This window comes from Canis lupus, chromosome 5 (assembly GCF_011100685.1).
Source record: "Canis lupus familiaris isolate Mischka breed German Shepherd chromosome 5, alternate assembly UU_Cfam_GSD_1.0, whole genome shotgun sequence".
NCBI classification, from domain to species: Eukaryota; Metazoa; Chordata; class Mammalia; order Carnivora; family Canidae; genus Canis; species Canis lupus.
This window is the reverse complement of record NC_049226.1, coordinates 32865576-32885629: the sequence shown is the minus strand read 5'-3', so window position 1 is coordinate 32885629 and position 20054 is coordinate 32865576. Positions and strand designations below refer to the sequence as shown.

At 53.8% G+C, this 20054-nt stretch overlaps 1 protein-coding gene across 3 annotated transcripts in view; it reads right to left on the bottom strand.

Moving 5' to 3' along the window:
- Nucleotides 1-20054, bottom strand: part of DNAH2 (dynein axonemal heavy chain 2) — an 87591-nt gene that overhangs the window by 9902 nt on the left and 57635 nt on the right. For all 3 annotated transcript variants that reach the window (XR_005359465.1, XM_038536726.1, XM_038536727.1), the window contains exons 56-75: nucleotides 19788-19955; nucleotides 19414-19574; nucleotides 18968-19107; nucleotides 17501-17633; nucleotides 17258-17397; nucleotides 15784-15994; nucleotides 15482-15598; nucleotides 15182-15323; nucleotides 14376-14545; nucleotides 14153-14269; nucleotides 4935-5099; nucleotides 4307-4432; nucleotides 4061-4209; nucleotides 3881-3947; nucleotides 3613-3763; nucleotides 3329-3477; nucleotides 3014-3147; nucleotides 2723-2867; nucleotides 2421-2620; nucleotides 1581-1707 (exon numbers count right to left, since the gene is read on the bottom strand). Coding sequence is in view for 2 of the 3 variants with exons in the window: in XM_038536726.1 (XP_038392654.1) it covers nucleotides 1581-1707; nucleotides 2421-2620; nucleotides 2723-2867; nucleotides 3014-3147; nucleotides 3329-3477; nucleotides 3613-3763; nucleotides 3881-3947; nucleotides 4061-4209; nucleotides 4307-4432; nucleotides 4935-5099; nucleotides 14153-14269; nucleotides 14376-14545; nucleotides 15182-15323; nucleotides 15482-15598; nucleotides 15784-15994; nucleotides 17258-17397; nucleotides 17501-17633; nucleotides 18968-19107; nucleotides 19414-19574; nucleotides 19788-19955 (2912 nt within the window). In the remaining variant the exon portion in view is untranslated. The remainder of the gene's footprint in view (nucleotides 1-1580; nucleotides 1708-2420; nucleotides 2621-2722; nucleotides 2868-3013; nucleotides 3148-3328; nucleotides 3478-3612; nucleotides 3764-3880; nucleotides 3948-4060; nucleotides 4210-4306; nucleotides 4433-4934; nucleotides 5100-14152; nucleotides 14270-14375; nucleotides 14546-15181; nucleotides 15324-15481; nucleotides 15599-15783; nucleotides 15995-17257; nucleotides 17398-17500; nucleotides 17634-18967; nucleotides 19108-19413; nucleotides 19575-19787; nucleotides 19956-20054) is intronic.

Genomic DNA, 20054 nt, shown 5'->3' with positions numbered 1-20054 from the left:
CTTCAACAGATATTTATTGCTCACCAACTACGTATTTTCGGCCCTTGGGGCACATCAGCAAATAAACAGGATAGATATCTCGGCCCTCGAGGAGCTTATTTTTCAACACGGGAGGGCAGATAATGAGCCAAAACACATACCAGATAATTAAACCATCTAGTCGGTTAAAGATGGCAATGTCACACAAGAACAGAGTAAGTGGAGGAGGATAAAGACTGGAAGTTCTGGGGGGCGGGGGGCGATGAAGTATTAAATAAGAAGGGGCACCTGGGTGGCTCAGTCCGTTGAGCATCCAACTCTTGGTTTCAGCTCAGGTCGTGATCTCAGTGTCCTAGGATGGAGTCCATCCAGGCTCCATGCTCAGTGGGGAGTCTGCTTCTCCCTCCTCCTCCCCTACACCCCGTCCCTCACTGCTTTTCCCTTCCCCTCAAATAAATAAATAAAATCTTAAAAAAAAAAAAAAAAAAAAGTCAAGGAGGTCTCAGGGAATCCAGCGCAGCTCGAATCCAGTGTCAAAGGAGATGAAGGCGGGCTGCATGCACATGTGTGGCCAGAGGGACGAATGCAGAGGTGCCAGGGTGGGGCCTGCCTTCGGAGGGCTTCTGGGGCTGCCGCAGGTGGACAGAGGGAGGAGTTGGGTGGGGGGAGGTTTTAAAAAGTCTCTGGGCGGCCAAGTTGAGAGGGTGGGGGCAGGGAGCGTTGGGAGGCCTTTGCTAAAATCTGGAGGAGAGGTGAAGTGTGTGCAGCCAAAGGAATAAAAGGGAATAAAGGGGAAAGGAGATAAAATGAGTGGGAAGTATCAGAAAGGGAGACAAACCATGAGAAACTCCTAACTCTGGGAAACGAACAAGGGGTGGGTGGAAGGGAGGTGGGCAGGGGGTTGGGGTGACTGGGTGATGGGCACTGAGCGGGGCACTTGACGGGATGAGCACTGGGTGTTATACTATATGTTGGCAAATCAAATGCCAATAAAAAATATACAAAAAGTAAAATAAAATAAAATAAAATAAAATAAAATAAAATAAAATAAAATAAAGAAACCGGTTTGCCTTCGAGGGTGGAGAATGACTGGCCGGAGGAACCTGCCATTGCGGTCTGGCGTTTTTTTTGTTTGTTTGTTTGGGTTTTTTTTTCGGTCTGGTGTTTTTAAGGGCCTAAAGGATTTTGAGCAAGTCCGTTCAGCGTGGGAGTGCACAGGAGCAGGAGAGCTGGGTGCCACCAGGGTGGCGGTTTCGCCAAGCAGAAGAACCATGGGGGTGGGCAGTAAGGGTGCTTGCAGGGAAGAGAGCGGGATGTGGCACGGCAGTCAGGTGGGGGGAGGAGAGGATGAGCAGCAGTGAGAGAGGCAAGATCACACCAATCAGTAGGTCCCAGGTCAGAGGGGCCCCAAAGCTCTGCCCCTAATGCAAGTGAGGAAGCACGTGGCCAGTCAGCCCCCACGTCCCCAGGGAGGTGGGCGTGCACCTGCTCCCACTGGTGCTCCTGAGCCCGCTTGCTAGTGCCTTGGGCCTTCCGGTCGGCCTGGAGTCCTCCTCACATGTACCCCCAGTCCCCAACCTTGATGCCTCCGCCCGACTCACCACACCCCCTCGCAGAAAAAAGTTGTACTCATCCATATTGAGCTTGCCAGAGGTCTCTAGGATTTTGGCGCATATCTGGAAACTGAACAGTAGCTTATGGCGCTCAAACAGTGTGCGGCAGGTGTACCTGTGAGATGGGCAAGGAGGGTGGAGGAGGTAGGAAACACAACGTGAACACTTGCTGCGCAAACATCATGCAAATGCAGGCTTGCAGGGCCGCCGGGCAGGGCCATTTGCAGAAAGACTGGTGAGCAAACCCTGGTGCCCGATCTGAGGAGGAGGGTCGGGAGAGGAAAGGTCAGGGACAACTTCCGATTTCTGGCCTGGGTGACTGGGAGGTGGGTGTTGGTGCCACTCGGGGTTGGGGGGAGGCCCCTGAAGGAAAGAGGGAGGTGAGGGGTTTGGTGTGAAACGCGCTGAACCTGATAGGCCAGGGGGCCATTCATGTGGAGAAGTCAAGTTCACCACTGCCCAGAGGTGGTCCCCAGACCACCAGTAGCTGTAGCGCCCCCTGGGACCTAGCTACGGATGCGCAACCTCAGGCGGGCCCCAGGCCCCCTGAATCTGAATCTGGATCTTACCAAGATTCCTAGAGCTTCCAGGGCATTGCCCCTCAAGAAGCGCAGAGACAGTGGACACTTGTAGGTACAAGTGTAGGGCTCAGGGACAGCTGATGGCTGGGCCCAGGGGTCTGGCTAGAGCCCTAGGGGGACCCGCTGCCTAGGGAAGGTGTAGGGAGAGGGGAGCAGGGGACTGGGAGTGGTGGCCGCGGCTGGGACAGCACCAATGCGGGAGGGCAAGAGGGGCAGCAGCCACGCAGACGCAGTATGGTGCGCTGACCTGTACACTGCGTAGGTGTGGTACTCGTTCAGGTAGTCGATGCGGTCCTCCAGCTTGTTGCTGCGGTGGCTCTTGTCGATGCTGAGGATGAAGAGGCCAATGTAGGCGTCCAGCGAGAACTGGTACATGGGGTCGATTCGGCCCATGTCGTTGAGCACGAAGAACAGCACTGAGGCCCGCTGGGCGCAGGGACGGTAAGCCTGCAGAGGGGGGGCGTCAGGGTGCGGGGCCATGGGGCGGGGTGGGGGTTGGCCACGGGGATGACCCCCCCACGGAGGCAGGATCCCTCCCCCCCAGCTCACCTCGCGGGCCATGTCGATGTTGATCTCTGTGGTCTCACTGGTCTCCAGCTGCTCCGTCACCTCGGTGGCCGTCATCTTGGAGGTCCGAAGGGTGTTCACCAGCTGCACATCATCGAGCAGGGAGCCCGTGGCCTCGTTCAGCAGCCTGCAAGGAGCCCCGTGGGTGCGTAGAGCCAGAGATCAGGACACGGGTGTGGGCAGGCCTTCCTCCACTGCCCCCTGGGGCCCTGCAGGGCCTGCAAGGAGGCCAGTGGCGGGTCAGGGGCGATGGGGGTGGGGGCAAGCTCTCACCGAAGGATCTCATCTTCCAGCTCCTTGAGCTTCCTCTTGCCAGCAGCAATATTGATGACGAGTGAGTCCTTCTGCTCCTCCAGCTCCGGCCGCTCCTTCCGGACCACAATGCCCAGCAGTTGAGCCTCCAGGCCCTGGAAGTACCAGGATGTATGCTGAGAGCTGAGACTCTCACTCTGGTGACCTCACCCTTGTCGCCCCACACATCTCCCAAGCACTCATCCCCTGTGGCCTGATGCCATGGGCCTCCTTCTCCATCCCTCTACAGTGCCTCCTGCTTCACCAGTTGAGTCCTGCCACTGCCCCCCCACTTACCTGCTCTTTAACAGCAAAGTTGACAATGGTGGTCTTGGCAGAGGTCTCCGGGCTGTAGTGGGGGTTGGAGAGCTTGGTGGTGATGTAGAACCGGAAATTTGTATTGTACTCCACCTCCTTGTCGCCAATACGCATCAGCAGCCGCCCACCTGTAGCCACGGGGGTCAAGGGGGTCAAGGGTGAGGACCCACTGTGACAGTCATGGGCTAGCCCATCTCCCCACTCCAGTGACAACCCCCTCACCCCCCCACCCCTGCCCTCAGCAGCCTCAGCCCAGGGCTAACCGATTCGGGCAACAGATTTGTTGAGCACAGGGTTGAGTGTGGGATCCAGATACTCCTGCACATTCTGGAGCAGCACAGGGTATCCAAACTGGATGGCCTTTTCTAGAACCTGAAGGTAGTCCCTCATTTGTAGGTCAATGATCTGGAGACCCTAGAGAGCAGAGGGGACAGTGGGAGAGCCACTGAGGGACCAAGGGGGAACAGTCTCAGGGGCAGAGCCTCGGGAAGAGAGAGGGTTGGGGAGCAGCCCCCACCCCCAGCTTTGCACCTGGTTCCCTTCCATGTTCTTGATCCACTTCAGGGCCTGGGCCTGGGGGTCAATCATCAGTGCCCACCTGCAGGAGGACGGCCCTTCAGAGGACAGGGTCTGCCCTCATCCCCCTCCCATCACCTCTCCTCACCCCCCCTCCCCTCACCACCCAACCCCTGCCCCCAGGAGCATCCTAACCTGTTGCCACGGGTGACGATGATGCCATTCTCGGTGGAAAAGGCATCCGAGGGTAGCCCTTGGATGTTCCAGTCTCGAACTTTGGTAGGATTGGACAGGAAGTTATCAAAGGTGAAGCGAGGGGAGCAAGGGACCTGAAGTTCTGAGATCTGGATGAGGAAGTGCCCCACATGTCAGCCTGGAGACCTGAGCCTGGCACCCTGGCCCCTGCCGGGGATCCCGAGCCCTGCCCGAGCCCTGCCTCACCTTCCTCATCCAGATCTGGTTAACGATCTCGTCCCGGTAGTTGGTCAGGAAGGGGCCCATGTAGGACAGGAAGGCAGCAGCCAAGAGACAGTCACCCACCAGGTAGCCCAGATCCTTCTCCAGGCCCTGGGGGGCAGCAAGGGGGGTGTAAGCCCTGCAGGCTTCCTCCTTAAGACACTGTCTAGATCAAAGAGGTGCCTCCCCTGTCCTGAACCTTTGGCCCTGAGGGCTCTAAACTGATTCTAATAACTTTTGAGTCTTTCCCCCCCACACACCTTGTCTTTAACAGCAGTTCTGTTTACACTGTGGTGATAAGGCCTAACCCTTTCCCAAAGCCAGGAACTCAGTAAAGGCGGAGACAAGATGCCCCAGGACTGTTCCTACCAGGTGGGCCGGCCACAGAGAGGGCCCTGTTGTGTGACCCCTAAAGTGCACAAAGGTCTTTCCTTCTACTCTTCTCCTGAAATAGGGGGAGAACTCCCACCCCGCATTCAGACGTCCCTGCACCCATCCCCAGATGTCCCCCTGTCCCTTGACTGTCCCTCAGCCAGAAAGGGGTGGAACCCTGGGAACTGGTGGGCGCGGGGAGGGGGTGTGGAGGGCGGGCGATTGGTGGCGCTGAAGTCACCTGCACGGTCTCCTCCCAGCGCGCCTTCTCGCCAGCCAGCCCCGACACCAGCAGCCCGGCGCGCTCCAGCTTCACCTCCATCTCCTCGGACCTCTTGCGAAGCTCCTCTTTCTGCGCCAGCTTCTCATCATACTGTTTCTTCAGCATCTCCAGTTTCTCGGCCACCTGGGAGGGACCAGAGCACAGGGTCGAACACAGCGCTGGCCGCCCAACGGCTCTGGGTTCGAATCGCCTGTCTGGCATTTTGTGGCTGTGTGGCCTCGGGGTGAACTGATTTCTTTGTGCCCCGGGTTCCAGGCATGCAGAATACAGATACGAACACCTGCCCTCTAAGGCTGTTGTATACAGAAAACGAGATAAAGCATGCGTGATGAAAAGAATTTTCTTTCCCTTCCCTCTGCCACGGTTTCCTTAGGCCAGGAAACCACTTGTGGTGAAACCCAAGACTGGGCTGCAGGCGGACCTCTTGTGGCAGAATAAGCCACGCGAGATATGATGGCAGGAGAGGGTCAGATGGCACAAAACACCTGCCTGTCTATGCAGGTGTTTTGTGGCAGGACCTGGAGAAAGAAAAATCTAGAAATGGTCCCAGGAACTGTTGGGAGAGAGGGTGAGGGGCTCTGTTCCAGAGAAAGGCCCAGGTCTAAGGACCCACATAGGGATGGGGACCTGGGAGGAGCTTTCCCTACTAGAGAAGCCTCCCTAAGGGCACCTGGGGGGCTCAGTGGGTGAGCACCTGCCTTCGGCTCAGGTTGTGACCTCAGGGTCCTGGGATCTAATCCCACATCGGGTTCCCCACAAGGAGTCTGCTTCTCCTGTGTCTCTGCCTGTCTCTGTGTGTCTTTCATGAATAAGTAAAAATCTTTAAAAAGAAAAAAAAGAAGAAGAGCTCCCGTGGACTCATTGCCACCTGTAGGCTCTGCTGAGCTTGGCACCTGTCGCTCAGATCTGAAGTACAAGCCTGATGAGCTTCTTCCAGGATGCAGACGTGTGCCCGACTAGCTAACACAGTACTCGCTGTGTCACCCCCCCCCCCCCACTTTCACGAAGCGCACAGGTCTGGCGTGGCTGTAAGCACCTGGCACACAGTGCACACAGGACAGACATTGGTTCCCTTCCTGCTGCTCCCCCCCCCGGGACAGGCAGCCTACAACAGTGCGGAGCTTGCCCTCTTGCCCTGCTTCACAGACAGGCCTCGTCGGGTGGTTGGAAGGAGAGTGCAGTCCTGGCACAGAGCACTTAAGCAGTACCTGGGCCAGAGGGAAATGGGACACCCGACTCCCCAGGATGTCGTCCTTCAAGCCGAGTGGAGGTTCCAAACGTCACCTTCGGATGACCGCTTCTCTAGGTGGGGCCTCAGCGGCCATCCATAAGACAGCAGTAACATCTACAGAACCACGGGGTGAGACCTGGGGATCTGGAGGTTTCGAAAGGGGCACCCTGGCCCCTGCCCCGCACGGTAGGCATCATCCCCAGGTGAAGCCACACATCCTGTGGTCCGTGCTGTGTGCCACCTGTCATCGGTTCACATGAACCCTGCACTGGGTCCACACTCATCAGCAACGCTGATTATAATTGGGCTTCCCGTGGAGATGTCTGTGGAGAGGCAGGCAGCCCACAACCGTTCTGTGTTTCACTATTCATTTCGCATGTGCTGTCGTCTTCACGGTTTTTATTTTTTATATGAGAAATCTGTGCAGAAGGTTAAAGACCTAAATGATATGATGGAAGGGTCATAATGACAAGCAGGAGTCCTCTGGCTGCCTCCTGGTCCTGCCTTTCCGTGGCAAATTCTTTTTTAAGTATTTCTCTTATGTCTTCTGGCAGCTGCCTCTGTATCTTTGAATATTATACTTAGGCTAGTTTTTTTTTTTTCTTTTCTTCTTTTAAGTAGCCTCCACCTCCATCACAGAGCCCAATGCAAGGCTCGAACTCACAACCCTGAGATCAAGACCTGAGCTGAGATCAAGAGTCGGTCTTTTAACTGAGGGAGCCACCCAGGTGCCCCCTTAGGCTACAAATATATATGTATGTATTTTATTATGTATTACATAAAATATATGTATTTTATTAAATATTAATATACATTACATATGTATATACACACAAATCTGCAGTTTTAAAATTGTTGTAGTTTTAATCTTTTTAATTCAAAAATTATGGGATTCCTGGGTGGCCTAGCGGTTTAGCGCCACCTTCAGCCCAGGTCCTGATCCCGGAGTGCCGGGATCGGGTCCCACATCAGGCTCCCTGCATGGAGCCTGCTTCTCCCTCTGCCTGTGTCTCTGCCTCTCTCTTTCTCTCTCTCTCTCATGAATAGATAAATAAAAATAAAAACCTTTAAAAAAACAAACAAAAAATTATGAAAAATCTCGAACCTAAGGAAAAGAATCCTATGGTAAACACCTCTAGGCCCGTCACATTTTTTTTTAAATTTTATTTATTTATTCATGAGAGACACAGAGAGACGCAGAGAGAGGCAGAGGGAGAAGCAGGCTCACTGCAGGGAGCCTGATGTGGGACTTGATCCTGGGACTCCAGGACCATGCCCTGGGCCGAAGACAGGCACTAAATCGCTGAGCCACCCAGGGATCCCCGCCTGTCACATTTAACAGTTGTTCACATGTTGCTATTTTTAATCTCATTGCCTTGGGTTTGGCCAAAGTATCTCAAAGGAAGTTACAAACTCATGAAATTCCCAGCCTCAAGACTTCATGATGCTTCCCGAGAACAAAACCATGACATTTGCCACATGACCATGACCATAACCCCATTATCACACCTAACCACAACTTTGTCTTTCTTTTTCTTTTTCTTTTTTAATAATTTCCCTCTTTTATATGTCTTTTCATAAAGAGTGAATCCACTTCAAAAGGAAGGAAGCGTACACACGGTGAGGCATCCAGCTTCCTCCCAGTCCTGGGCTGCCCCCCACCCCCACCCCCCTTGCTGGCTGCTGGCTCCAGAAGCTTTCCAGACAGAGCCCACCAAGAATAAATACAAGCTCCGTGAAGGCAGAGCCTTGCTCGCCTGCTCAGTCCTCACACATAGAAGAGTGCCTGGCGCTCAGGAAGCGCTTCATGCCTGCGTGGATTTTTTTCCATGAAGTTAAATGCTGGCACATTACTGGTGCTTTACTATTTTTTTCCCTGTCTCCAAGTCGGCGCTCGTCAAGCTGCCTCATTCTCTTTAGCAGCTGCAAAAAGAATCTTGTGAATGACTGAACCATAATTTATATAACAAGTCTCTTTCTGATAGACATGTGTGTCTTTCCCACATTTTCTATTATTAACAATCCTGGGACGGATGTCCTTGTACGTGCGCAAGCACATCTTGACACGGCTGTTTCTTTTTCGTTTACGTGGTGAATAAGTCGCTCAAAAATTCAGAAGGCATGAGCGCCTGGACAGCGTCCCAACCCTGCCCTCCATCGGCCCTCCTCCCTCCTCCAGGTAGCCAGTGTGACCAGCTTCTTGAATATTCCTCCAGAGGCATCTTGTGGACACACAAGTACATTCCACACGGCTGTTTCCTGATTTCTCCATTCAAAACTATTTTTATTACATCGATGCTATGATGGAGGCAGGTGTCACCCCTGACCCTCCACACCGCCACCTGTTTCTCCCTGATCCTACTAGGTTTTTGTTTTGTTTTTTTAAGATTTCACTCTTTATGTATTTATTTGACAGAGAGGAGGAGGGTCAGAGGGAGAGGGAGAAGCAGACTTCTCACTGAGCAGGGAGCCCGATGCAGGGATCGATCCCAGGACCCTGAGATCATGACCTGAGCTGAAGGCAGATGCTCAACCGACTGAGCCACCCAGGCGCCCCCACTCTTTATTTTGTTTTTTTAAAGATTTTATTTATTGGGCAGCCCCGGTGGCGCAGCGGTTTGGCGCCGCCTGCAGCCTGGGGTGTGATCCTGGAGACCCGGGATGGAGTCCCCGCATCGGGCTCCCTGCATGGAGCCTGCTTCTCCCTCTGCCTCTCTCTCTCTCTCTCTCTCTCTGTCTCTATGAATAAATAAATAAAATCTTTTAAAAAAAAAGATTTTATTTATTTATTCATGAGAGAGACAGAGACACAGGCAGAAGGAGAAGCAGGCTCCCTGCAGAGAGCCCGATGCGGGGACTCCATCCCAGGACTCCAGGATCACACCCTGGGCTGAAGGCAGGCGCTAAACTGCTGAGCCACCCAGGGATCCCCCCCACTCTTTATTTTGTAAAGTACTCTACACCCAATGTGGGGCTCTAACCTACAACCTTGAGATCAAGAGTTGCACACCCCTCTCCTACCAGTTTTAATGCTTCTACTGTTGTTACCTTTGTAACGCTGAAGAACATCTTCAAACCCTGTTTTACCTTATCTACTACAGAAGCATTGCCCAATCTCCCCTGTTCCCCCACCTTTATGGTCATCTTTTTATTTTTACATGGTCGAGATTGATAACAATGTTCCCACTCAGAAGTCACCGTCTTCTCTAGGTCAACCGTAGTGGCCCAATGCCACGAAGAGCCCCAAACGTGCCTGTGACCAGGGTTGCTGTCGCATGCACCTGGTGGCTGGCTGAGCCACCTGCAGGTCACTGCACATGCCGTGCCGATTGTGAAGTATTTTCCTATTGAATTTCCTTGTGGGAATTCTTATCGGAAGGATCAGGTCTCGGGTCTCGTAGCTCTCTTGCAGGGTTGAGTTTGTTGTGGCTTTTCATATTCCTTGACCCTGTCTTCCCACCCTTCTACTGACTGTCAGATGTTGATTGTTTTTAATTTTCCCGGAATTCTTTCTTTTTCTCTGTTGGTGATTTTTCTCTTACCGTCCTCTTTTTTTCTTTTAAGATTTCATTTATTCATGAAAGACACAGAGAGAGAGGCAGAGACAGGCAGAGGGAGAAGCAGGCTCCCTGCAGGGAGCCCGATGCAGGACTTGATCCCAGGACCCCGGGGTCACAACCTGAGCTGAAGGCAGACACTCAACTGCTGAGACACCCAGGTGCCCCTCTTACCATCCTCATTCTGCTTTCTGGGTGTCATTTCTTCCTTAATTACCCTCTGATGATACCAATTTTTACCTTCAGTTTGCTTAAGTGCTTCTCCATAACCCGAATGATCTCTGGGTTTATTTTTTCTTCTGGGGCCATGCTTTGCTACAATTCCTAATCGTGGCCATGCCCTTGTATGCTGGAAGACTTCTTCAGGGCTTCACACACTCCTTCTCCAGGGGACGTGTGTGGCTGATCTGAGTGGTGAAATCAGGGAGAATAAGCTAGAATGCTCAGCCGAGCTCAGCCCCCTTCCACTCTGGCCCCCAGCATTGCCCAAGACCAGGAATGTGTGTCTGATGCCCAGGTCACGTCTAGCGAGGCCACTCACAAACCGTGTCAGCCACGTCCTCCCACATGGTCTCTACAGGGGATCTTCTGGCCAAACCCCTTTTGATTTATTTTCCAGTGTGTTTAGAACCCCAGGGGTAGAAGGCAGCTTCTCAGCTTGCTCAGATTCCTCGAGAGTATGTGTGCAGACTCGGAAACCCACTGAGAGGTTTTGGGCGGATGCAGGGGCGGCATGTCACGCGCACACTTTGGGATGTGGATGCAGACGATTTGTACGGGCTCATATTAGGCCGGGTGGGTTTTTGCACCGGTACAGTCTTCTTTTAAAGATTTTTTTTTTTAATTTATGAGAAACACAGAGAGATAGAGAGGCTGAGTCACAGGCAGGCTCCATGCAAGGAGCCCAACACAGGACTCGATCTCGGGTCTTCAGGATCATGCCCCGGGGCTGAAGATGGCGCTAAACTGCTGAGCCACCAGGGCTGCCCCGGTTGGCTTCTAACAGCTGTCGCAGGATGGTAGGGGGGTAGGAGGAAAGCCGTCGCCTCGATATTCTGACCTTGGCAGATGACGGTGGCTTTGTCCATGGGTGGGTGGTGGCTGTTTCTGGAGAGGCACGACTGTCCCACTGTGAGCAGTGAGAACCCGTCAAAGGAAAGATGTGGGCTGCAGGGGTGGGTGGCCTCCCGATGAAGGCTGCCATGGCTACGGCACAGAAGCCACCTGCCCCGAGTGGCTCGCAGTGGGGGCGGGGTATGGAGGCTTGAGGACAGCGAGGACAACATAGGACGTGCGCGGTTTTCCAACAGTAAGACGATGTGATCTGTGTGCGCTACGGGTTCTAGCTTTCAGTGGTGATTGCCAGGCCTGCGTGGCGCTAGGCCAGCTGTGTCGCTCTTCAATTTCTTTGCGTTCAGGGCTAAGGAGGCAATCGTGGCAGATGGATCTGAGTCCATGTGGTCTGTCCACAGGCTTGTGGGCCACCAGGATTCCGTTTGGGCTGAGATTCCAGGAGATGCAGGTAGGGTAGGCGGCAGGTGGGTGTTACCTATGCCTGGAACACTTGGGGCACTCAGATGAGGAGGAAGGCTGTGCCCTGAGATGCAGATGGCAGAGGACCGGTGCCCTGCAAGGCATGGTGAACATCTTCATGCCACTCGATTCTATGCTTTCTGATGGGCGATGGTGGATCTGCAGGGGTAAATCTTGTATTTTAACCGTGATAACTGCCATCTCCAAAAAGTACATACACACGTATGGATTTCCAGCCTGCCCTCGATGTAGCAAATGCCTTTTGGTTGGATGACATCTCATATTAATGTCTTGTGGGAGGCTCCCCCAGTTTAAGTTCACAGGTCACGGTATCCTGATAACTGACACACTGGTGGAGCTAAAAGCAAGATTTTCTCCATGAATTCTCCCTCCGGCAAACACCGCTGAATTTTTACTGTGGTCTCTGGGGCAACAAGAACGGCTGGTTCCCAGGAACATAATTTTATCTGGAAGTCATGTATGCCTTATTAACTCCTCCAATTTTTTTTTTTTCAAATGCTGCTCACAAGAGACTTGATTTGGAACTGCTGCAGCCTCTGCAGCCCTGCAGGCATGTCGCCCGGTTCCAGCGCGTGACAGCCCTGGCTGAGGCTGAAAGAAACGGGCTCTCCTCCCCATGCTAGGAACCCCTCGGCTGAGACTGAGCAGAAGAAACTGGATGGTTTGGGGACTTTAACTTGACAGTGTTAGATTCTAGATTTTTAACTCTCAAAAGCAAGATAATTTGATTTCAGATTTTAATTGGTTTGGACTCTAGTTCACATGAGGATGGAATCTTTGAAATGTAGTGTCGTTCTCCCCGCCCCCCAGGGTTATATTCAAATGTGTGGACTTTCTATGGATTATTCATACTATTACAGCATTTACCGCTGCCACACAGTCTCCCTGCACAGCCTGTGACACGCTGGGTTGGGTGGGGTGACCAGACATAACTGGGATGGGCAAGGGGAGAGAAGGCCAGCATTCAGCCCTGGGTATACAGTAGCTGTCTTGAGGTCGATGAGGAATCTGCTCAGATCCATTTCAGAGCCTTTTGGGGCAATACTAAGCCAGTGGTTTGTAACCCCGGCTGGGGGAAAAGAGGTTTTCAGGGTTCCCAAGCAAGGGAGTCAAGGTTAAGACTATGTACTCAAGATCTGAATCGATAAGCCATATAGCTGAGGTCGGGCCCTCCTACCGTGGCTAGCTCTGACAGGCTTTCAAAATGCTGATTTCTGGGCTCTTGCCAAGTTGTGCCCTAGCCTGTCTGGGGTGGGGCCTCAGCACCATGTCCGCATGGGTGAGGGCAGGCAGGCCGGACATGTGGCTCTTGCACTTCAGAGCCTGTCCAGGAACGGAAGGGAAATCTGGGGTCCTTGTCTGCTTCCTCTTATCAGTTAAGGGCTCTCAAGGGACCTGACACTGGGTGCCCTACGAATGCTTGAATGCTCGTCCAGCGCCTGATGTTGGCTGGTGACCCTGCAGGCCCCACTTTTCACATGTCAAGAGAACACTTCCTAATTATTCATCCCAGGATATGAATCATCCAGGGGTGAGAAACCTTTCCAAATAAATCTCCATCTCTGTGATTATTCACTCTCATTAGAGAGAGGAAAGGAGTGGCTGCTCTGAGAGGGGCTGGGAGGTGACACTGCCATGGGGAAAGGCGGGGAAGAGGGTGGGGAGGAGCAAGTGCAGGCAGGAGCAGCTCGCCCAGCCTGGGCGGCTCTGCCCCAACGGAATCAGAATGGAAAGAGGCCCCACGGGCAGCTGCCCCTCTGACATCAACTTCTGTCCGAAGCGGGGAGAGTGGGGCCTGGGGCCAGGAAGCCTGGGCTCTAGCCCTGCTCCAAACCGGAAAGTCACTTTGTTTCACTAAACCTTGGGGAGGTCCTCATCCCATTCCAGGGGGTTAGGCCTGCGTGATCTTCATTGGTGGTTTCTGGTGAAACATTCTGAAATGGTAGGACCAGCTTTGGATCCATAAAAACCTGGAACCGTGCTGTGGTTAAAGCTAGCGTCAACAAAGTTTGAGGACCCACAAAGATCCAAAGCTTGGAAACGATGAATATCTCCATCAGAAAGGGCAACAGAGGAGCAAATGCACCCTCCTGCAGGGTAAGAGGGAAGTGCAAGCACATGTGCCCACACAAAAGGAGCTTCCGTGCACAAGACGGGAAGGCCTAGAAGCTGCGTGTATAATGTGGAAAAAACGACAAAAATGTGCTTATGTAAGCATGGAACAGCGCCGGACGGATAAACATGGAGTTGTAAGGAGGCTGCTTTCCAGGAAGGGGAGCAGAAGGCATGAGGGAGGCCCCTCGCTCGATTCTCTCTATACATTTGGAAGTTCACAGCACCTGGATATTAAATCCTATTGAATCAGGGTAGGAGGCGTACAGAGAGAGGGGAAGAACTCTGAGCTCTTGACACTATCATTCTGCGTTCTGCCTCGTGGGAGGCGCTCGGCCCCGTGTCTCCTAGGAAGGCACCTGGGAGTTTGGCCTGCGCCACAGGGCTGCTCCCTCTCCCTGCAGCCAGCCAGGCACACCCCCACTGCTCTGGGCCTCCACTACCATGCTTCACTCCTGCCTGGTCCCCCATGTCAGCTACTCTATCTCCAGGTCCACCTCCCCAGGCCACAAGAGCTTACCAGGCCAGGGGTCAGTGTCTGGAGGGGCTCCCCTGGGGCAGGGCCTTTGCAACCCACTGCCAGGGACTCTGCTCTCTGAGCCAGGGCAGCCCGTCCCAGAGGGCACAGGGTGGGGCGTGCACGGGACAGTGAGGCAGAGGTGGCCGTGAAGCTCCCCAGAAATCGGGGAGGGCCGCTGCGGAAGGGACGGGCTGAGGCTCACCTCCCGCAGCTTCTCCTGGGCCTCGGCCAGCGCCGCCTGCTTCTCCTGCAGCTGTGCCAAGGCGGCATTCATCCGGATCCGCTTGGGCTCCACCACGCGGTATAGGCGCCCATACAGCTGCGGGTGGACAGCCGGGCTGTGGTGGCTGCCTCCCCACTACCCCGCCCTAGGCCTCCCGCAGCATCTCCCCCCACCCTCCACTGCCCCAGGGCTGCCCGCTCACCTCCATGGCCCGCACCCACATGCACAGGGACTTGGCGGCCAGCGACACCCGGCCGATGATGTCAGGCTGGAAGTCGGGCTGGGCACAGTAGGCCCCAATCTTCTTCAGAACCTTATCTGAGATGTTGTCTTTATCAAAGTGGATCAGGGATTTGATGAAGTTCTGCTCCCCTGGGGGGTGGAAAAGGGGGGCCTCAGCCTGAGCGCCTAGCAATTCCCAGGCGTAGCTGCCAAGGCCGGAACGTCTGACCTCATCCCGACATCCCCCCGAACCCCCAAACTTGCTCCATCCCTGGACCCTCCAAGCTGCCAGGACCTTCACCAATCTCCCTAGCTCCATCTGCCACCACTTTCCTTGGACACTCTCAGCTAAACCCCCCACCCGTCCCAACATGCACACATGCACACGCACATGTGCACACCTGCACCATCATTTCTACATGCACACACTGACATTTTAGGGCAGGGCTCACCACCAATGGCTTGCAGGCTTCATTCTACCAACACTCTGGTTTCACATTTTCTGATTCTCGTCCCTTGGGGGCCCCCAAAGGCATTGCTGTCTTTGGATTCTGACATGTGTTCCTAAATCTTTATAAAAATTTCTTTTTTTTTTTTTTTCATAAAGATGAGTTGTTTTCTGTTACTTATGACCAAAGAATCTTAACTGCTAGAAGTCTCCTCCTTCGTACTAGGCTCTATCTGCTCTTGCGGGTCAGAGGGACGCCTCACTGGTCTCTGACGTACAGCAGATGATTTAGAAAGCGCGGTGAACTGGCGTGGGTCCTGCCGTGGCTTCTAGCTTACCTAGCTGCCTCTTGGCCTCTGTCCAAGTGGGCTCGTTGCCACGGAGAATCATGACTGCCTGCATCACGATTTCCACTTGGGCGGGGGGCCGTCCATAAGACTTGATCTCCCCTATATCCTTCTTGTTCAGGGACTCCAGGGCCTGGGCAGAGGGACTCACTTAGGGAGTAGGGCCAGAGGCGACTCAGGTAGCAGGACAGGTCCCAGCTGAGGCCTGCCCACCTCTTCCCACTTCCCCTGGGACTTGAAGGACGAAGAAGACTGGTCCCATTCCCTCCCCTGGCCTTCCTGCTCTGATACCCGCATGGCTTCCTCCAGGGCTGGCAAAGCCTCTTCTAGATCCTTCTGGGCATTGTCAGCCAGGGTCTGGCACTTGACTTCCTCGATCGCAATCTTCTCACTATTGGCTGTGACCGCCTAGGGACAAAGAGGACAGGGTTTCGTCTTCACTTCGGGCAAAGGTGGGAGCCAGTGTTCGTGGCAGTGATGAAAATGAGGAAAGGCATGAGGACAGTCACTGGGCAACTGGGAAGCCCCTGCCGTGGGTGCTGGTAGTGGTAGGGTGGGGAGTGCGGCGGGGGGCAGGGCACGGGGCTCCCCACCTTCTGCTGCTCATCCGCTTCTCGCTTCTGCTGCACGATGATGACCAGGTACTCCTCACACTGCTTCTGGAACTCAGCCACCTTTTTCTTGGCATCCTCCAGCTCCAGGGACATCACTTCGACCTTCTCTCTGGTTTCATCGATCTTAAACAGTCCCGTCCGCAGCTTGTTCGCCTGGTCCAGCAGCTCCTGCCGCTTCTCCCCCAGCAACCTGGGGTGCGGAGGAGAAGGTGCTGGGGATCCTGGGCCCCCAGAATGAGGAGCGCCCCGGATGGGTCCCCATCTCCCTTTCTTTTGCCACCACTGCCACCACCACCATCAGGTCTTTATCATTTCCTGCCTGAATCACTGCTAACAGCTTCCCAGCTGGTCTCCCTGCTTCCAGACTCTCATCCCTCTGGTTTATTCTATGTGCCGCCTCTGTCAAAGCAGTCTGTTAGATGCTGTTGTCCTCACACCCGCTCCCTCTGTGAGGTGCTCCCCCACTGCTCCCCACTTGCAGTAAGCAGGGGCTGCAGCAAAGCAGCAAACACAAGCCTGTCCCCAGGGGATGGCCACCCCTCATCTCCACCCCGTTTTTCCCACATGGAAAGGAACGTGGGCTTGGTGTTGACCCAATTTCTGATTTTTAAAGAAAAGCTGGAAATCTGGATTTTTCTAAGCCTCCCATGTTGTTAAATGCTAGCAACTTATTTAAAAAGTTTTCAACACTGTACAGGCCAAAAAAAAAAATCTATGCAGGATTATTTTCTGGATGAAGTGAGAAAATGTGTGCGAAGGGCTCAGCACAGTGACTGGCAACTGGCCACCTTGGTGCCCAGGGAAGGCAAAGGGCTTTATTTTGCAAACTGTGGGACTGCCAGTACCTGGAATAGTGCACAGCACGTAACAGCTGCTCAGAAGTATGTTAAGCGGATAAGCAGATGATCATCATTATTACAAAAGGCTCTTTCTTCACTTTGATGGAAATACTGAACCCAATAAACTAGGTGGGTTTCTTTTTACATCTGTCTTACATCTTTCAAAGCAAATTATTGCTGTGTCATGCACATGAAAAGACACTTGATTCAGCTTAAAAAATGAATATATGATTCTCAAGAGCAGTGCCAAGCTTAGAAGACATGAAAGGCGGAGGGGAGAGGACTGGTCTCTGTCTTATTGGGCGGATATGGCACTGGCCGTTGTGTGGTGCTTGGAGAAAGAAACGTCATGGCAGAGAATGAGGACAGAGCAGAGAGGGTGTAGAGAGGAGTGCTGGCCTGAGGGCCCTAGAGAAGGCCATGGGCCTAGGCGGCACCCTGGCTCTCATTAACTCCCCTGGTGGAATGAGACACCCATATCTGGGCCTCTCCACCTGGGTGCCTGGGTCCTCGAGCCCCTGGGTCCCCCACCCCCTGGGCTGGCTCCAGATATTTCCCATCCCATCATTCCAGCAAGTTCCCTGGGCCTCCCTGTCCTCCACTCCCCTTCCTACTTCTTGTATCCAGATACGAGCTCTAAGTAGTTGGTGGGTGTGACGTAGTTGTGTCTCCGAAGCTCCAGCAGCATCTTTTGAGAGTACTGTGCCACTGACCAGTGCATGGTGACGAAGATCTTGGCCACCTTCTTATGGATCTGAGGCCCGAGGAAAGGATGGGGGATGGACAAGGAGTGAAGGCCAATGGAAACCGGATGTGGGAGGGGGGCCAAGGCTGGGTGCAAGGTGGGGAGGGCTCACATTCTCCTGCGTCCCCAGGTCCACTCCCACAAGGTACTTCTCAGCCACCTCCAGTAGGGCCTCGCGGGGCCACTCTGAGAACCAGTTGATGGTTGTGCAGTTCACCAAGGCTGGATACTGGCGGATCCAGTTCCTGGGGAGGGGTTTTGAGAGGCAGTTAAGCCCCTCTGGGGAGGCAGCCTCCTCTCTTGGCCTCCTCACAGGTCCATCCACTTTTCAGGAGCCTCAGGGTCCCATCCCTGTGTCCTGATCCCGTTCCCCTCAGAGCTAGCTCAATGTGGGATTTAGGAACAGGTTCTGGCTCTAGCTGGGGATCTTGGGCAGGTGCGCTAACCCTTCGAACATCAGTTTCCTCATCTCTAAAATGGGAGTAACAGGAGGAGCTAGGGGGGCTCAGTCAACTGAGCATTTGACTCTTGAGTTCAGCTCAGGTCACAATCTTGGGTCGTGGGACTGAGCCCTGCTTTGGGCTCTGCGCTAAGCATGGAGTCTGCTTGAGATTCTCTCCCTCTGCCTCTCCACCCCCACACTTGCTTGCTCTTTTGCTCTCTCTCTCTAAAGAATAAATAAATAAAATCTTTTTAAAAATAAAATAAAATGGGAATAAGAGGAATACTAACCTGGGTTGTTACTGGATTCAATGAGGTGACACATATAAAATAGTGCAGCACCCAGTGTGCAATAAATACACCACGTACCACAAACATAAAAACACAACATGGGATCCCAAATTGCCTCTCCCTACAATTCTGTTTCCCTCCTCCTTTCTGCTGCCCTTAAAAATTGAGTCACACCAAAAATGGATCAACAGAACATGGTACATACATATAATGGACTATTATTCAGTCTTACAACAGGAAATTTTGAGGCTTTGCGGCATGCTACAACAAGGAAGAACCTTGAAGACACAATGCTGAGTGAGCTAAGCCAGATGCAAAGACAACTACTATATGATTCCACTTACATGAGCTATCTAGTCACTTGAAGAAACAGAAAGGGGCTGGTGGTTGCCAGGGGCTGGGGGTTGGGGTGGGGGGTGGCGTGGAGGAAATGAGGAATTATTCAATGGATATAGAGTTTCAATTTTGCAAGATGAGAAAGTTCTAGAAATAGAAATCTGTTGCACAATGATGTGAATATGCTTAACAACACTGAGCTATATGCTTGCAAAATGGTTACGGATGGTAAATTTTATGTTCTTTTGTTTTTGTAAAATCACAATTAAAATTTTAAAAACAAAACACAAAACAGCAGCAAGGTAATCTAGTCATTGGAAAAGGGAGTGGACACCTCCTCTGTAAGCAGCAGGAGCTCTGGAAAAAAGGGGAGGTCTGGGGAGAGGAGCCAGGCCATCCAGGGCGGGAGAGCCCGGATCATGTGGGAGACTCACTCGTGGAAGGCAGGGCCACCCCCCCAGAAGAGTGGGGGGCCAGGACAGGGGGAGGGAGAGGCTGTCACCAGAGTCACCTGAAGGGGTCGCCCACAGGGCTGAGGCAGAGCACGATGTGCAGATTGTTCCGCACACGCTCAATGAGGTAGGTGAAGAGGCTGTCCGAGGACTGGGACACCTGGTCGGCCTTGGCCTGCTCTGCGATAAGCATCTGGATCTGCACCAAAGCCACATGCGCACTCGAAGGGCTGCGCCACTTCCAGTGGCAGAGCCCTGGGAACCAGGGTAGGGGGGACGGCAGCGGGGGGCAGGGGAGCACCTTCAGAATAGCCCCCCTGCCCCAGGGAAGGGACTTGGTGGGGGGATAGAGGGGGCAGGAGGGACGTGGGAGGGATGGAGGGGGAAGGAGGGATGTGGGGGGAGATGGAGGGGGAGGGAGGGACGTGGGGGGACGGAAGAGGGTGGCAGCTCCTTCCTCAGGAGTGAGGCTGGAAGCGGCTGGAGGGTATGGAAGGGCTGGTACCTCTTCGAATTCATCAGTCTTGTAGAGGTTGGGGACCTCACCGGAGCTCAGGATGTTGTTAATGTCCTCCAAGAAGGACTCGTCTGCGATCTGGGTGTCCACGAAAAGGAAGGATGTGGCCTTGAGCTCCACTCCCGCCTGGCGGTACAGACGCTTGATATCTGGGTCAGAGGTGGGAAGGAAGAAGGGGGGATAGGCTGACTTCAAAGTTGCCCTCCACCCCCAGCCAGCACCTGGTAGTCTAACTGCCTGTCACTCTGGGCCTCCCCCCTCCCTGTTCAGGTCACCACAGGAAGTCAGGCAGCTGACCTCGCTCCTGCCCCCAAACACCCCCCCATCACCCCCACCCCCCCAGCTCAGGAGCCCAGCTGTACCTTCTCGGAACTCCTGCTTTCGGTAATGCTTGGTGACCTCGATCTGGAAGGTGATGTACTCGCAGATGGAAGAGGCCAAGCGGGCCAGGCTCTGGCGCCCACTGCCCCCAATGCCCACCAGGAGCATGTTGCCGCGAGGCTGTCCAATGACTCGCACGATCCGCGTGACTGGGGAGTCGAGACAAGTGCAGTGAGGTGGCCGGGCCACCTCCTGGGACCCCCAGGCCTTAAGCTAGAGACAGGGATGCCTGCAACTGAAGTCGAGGG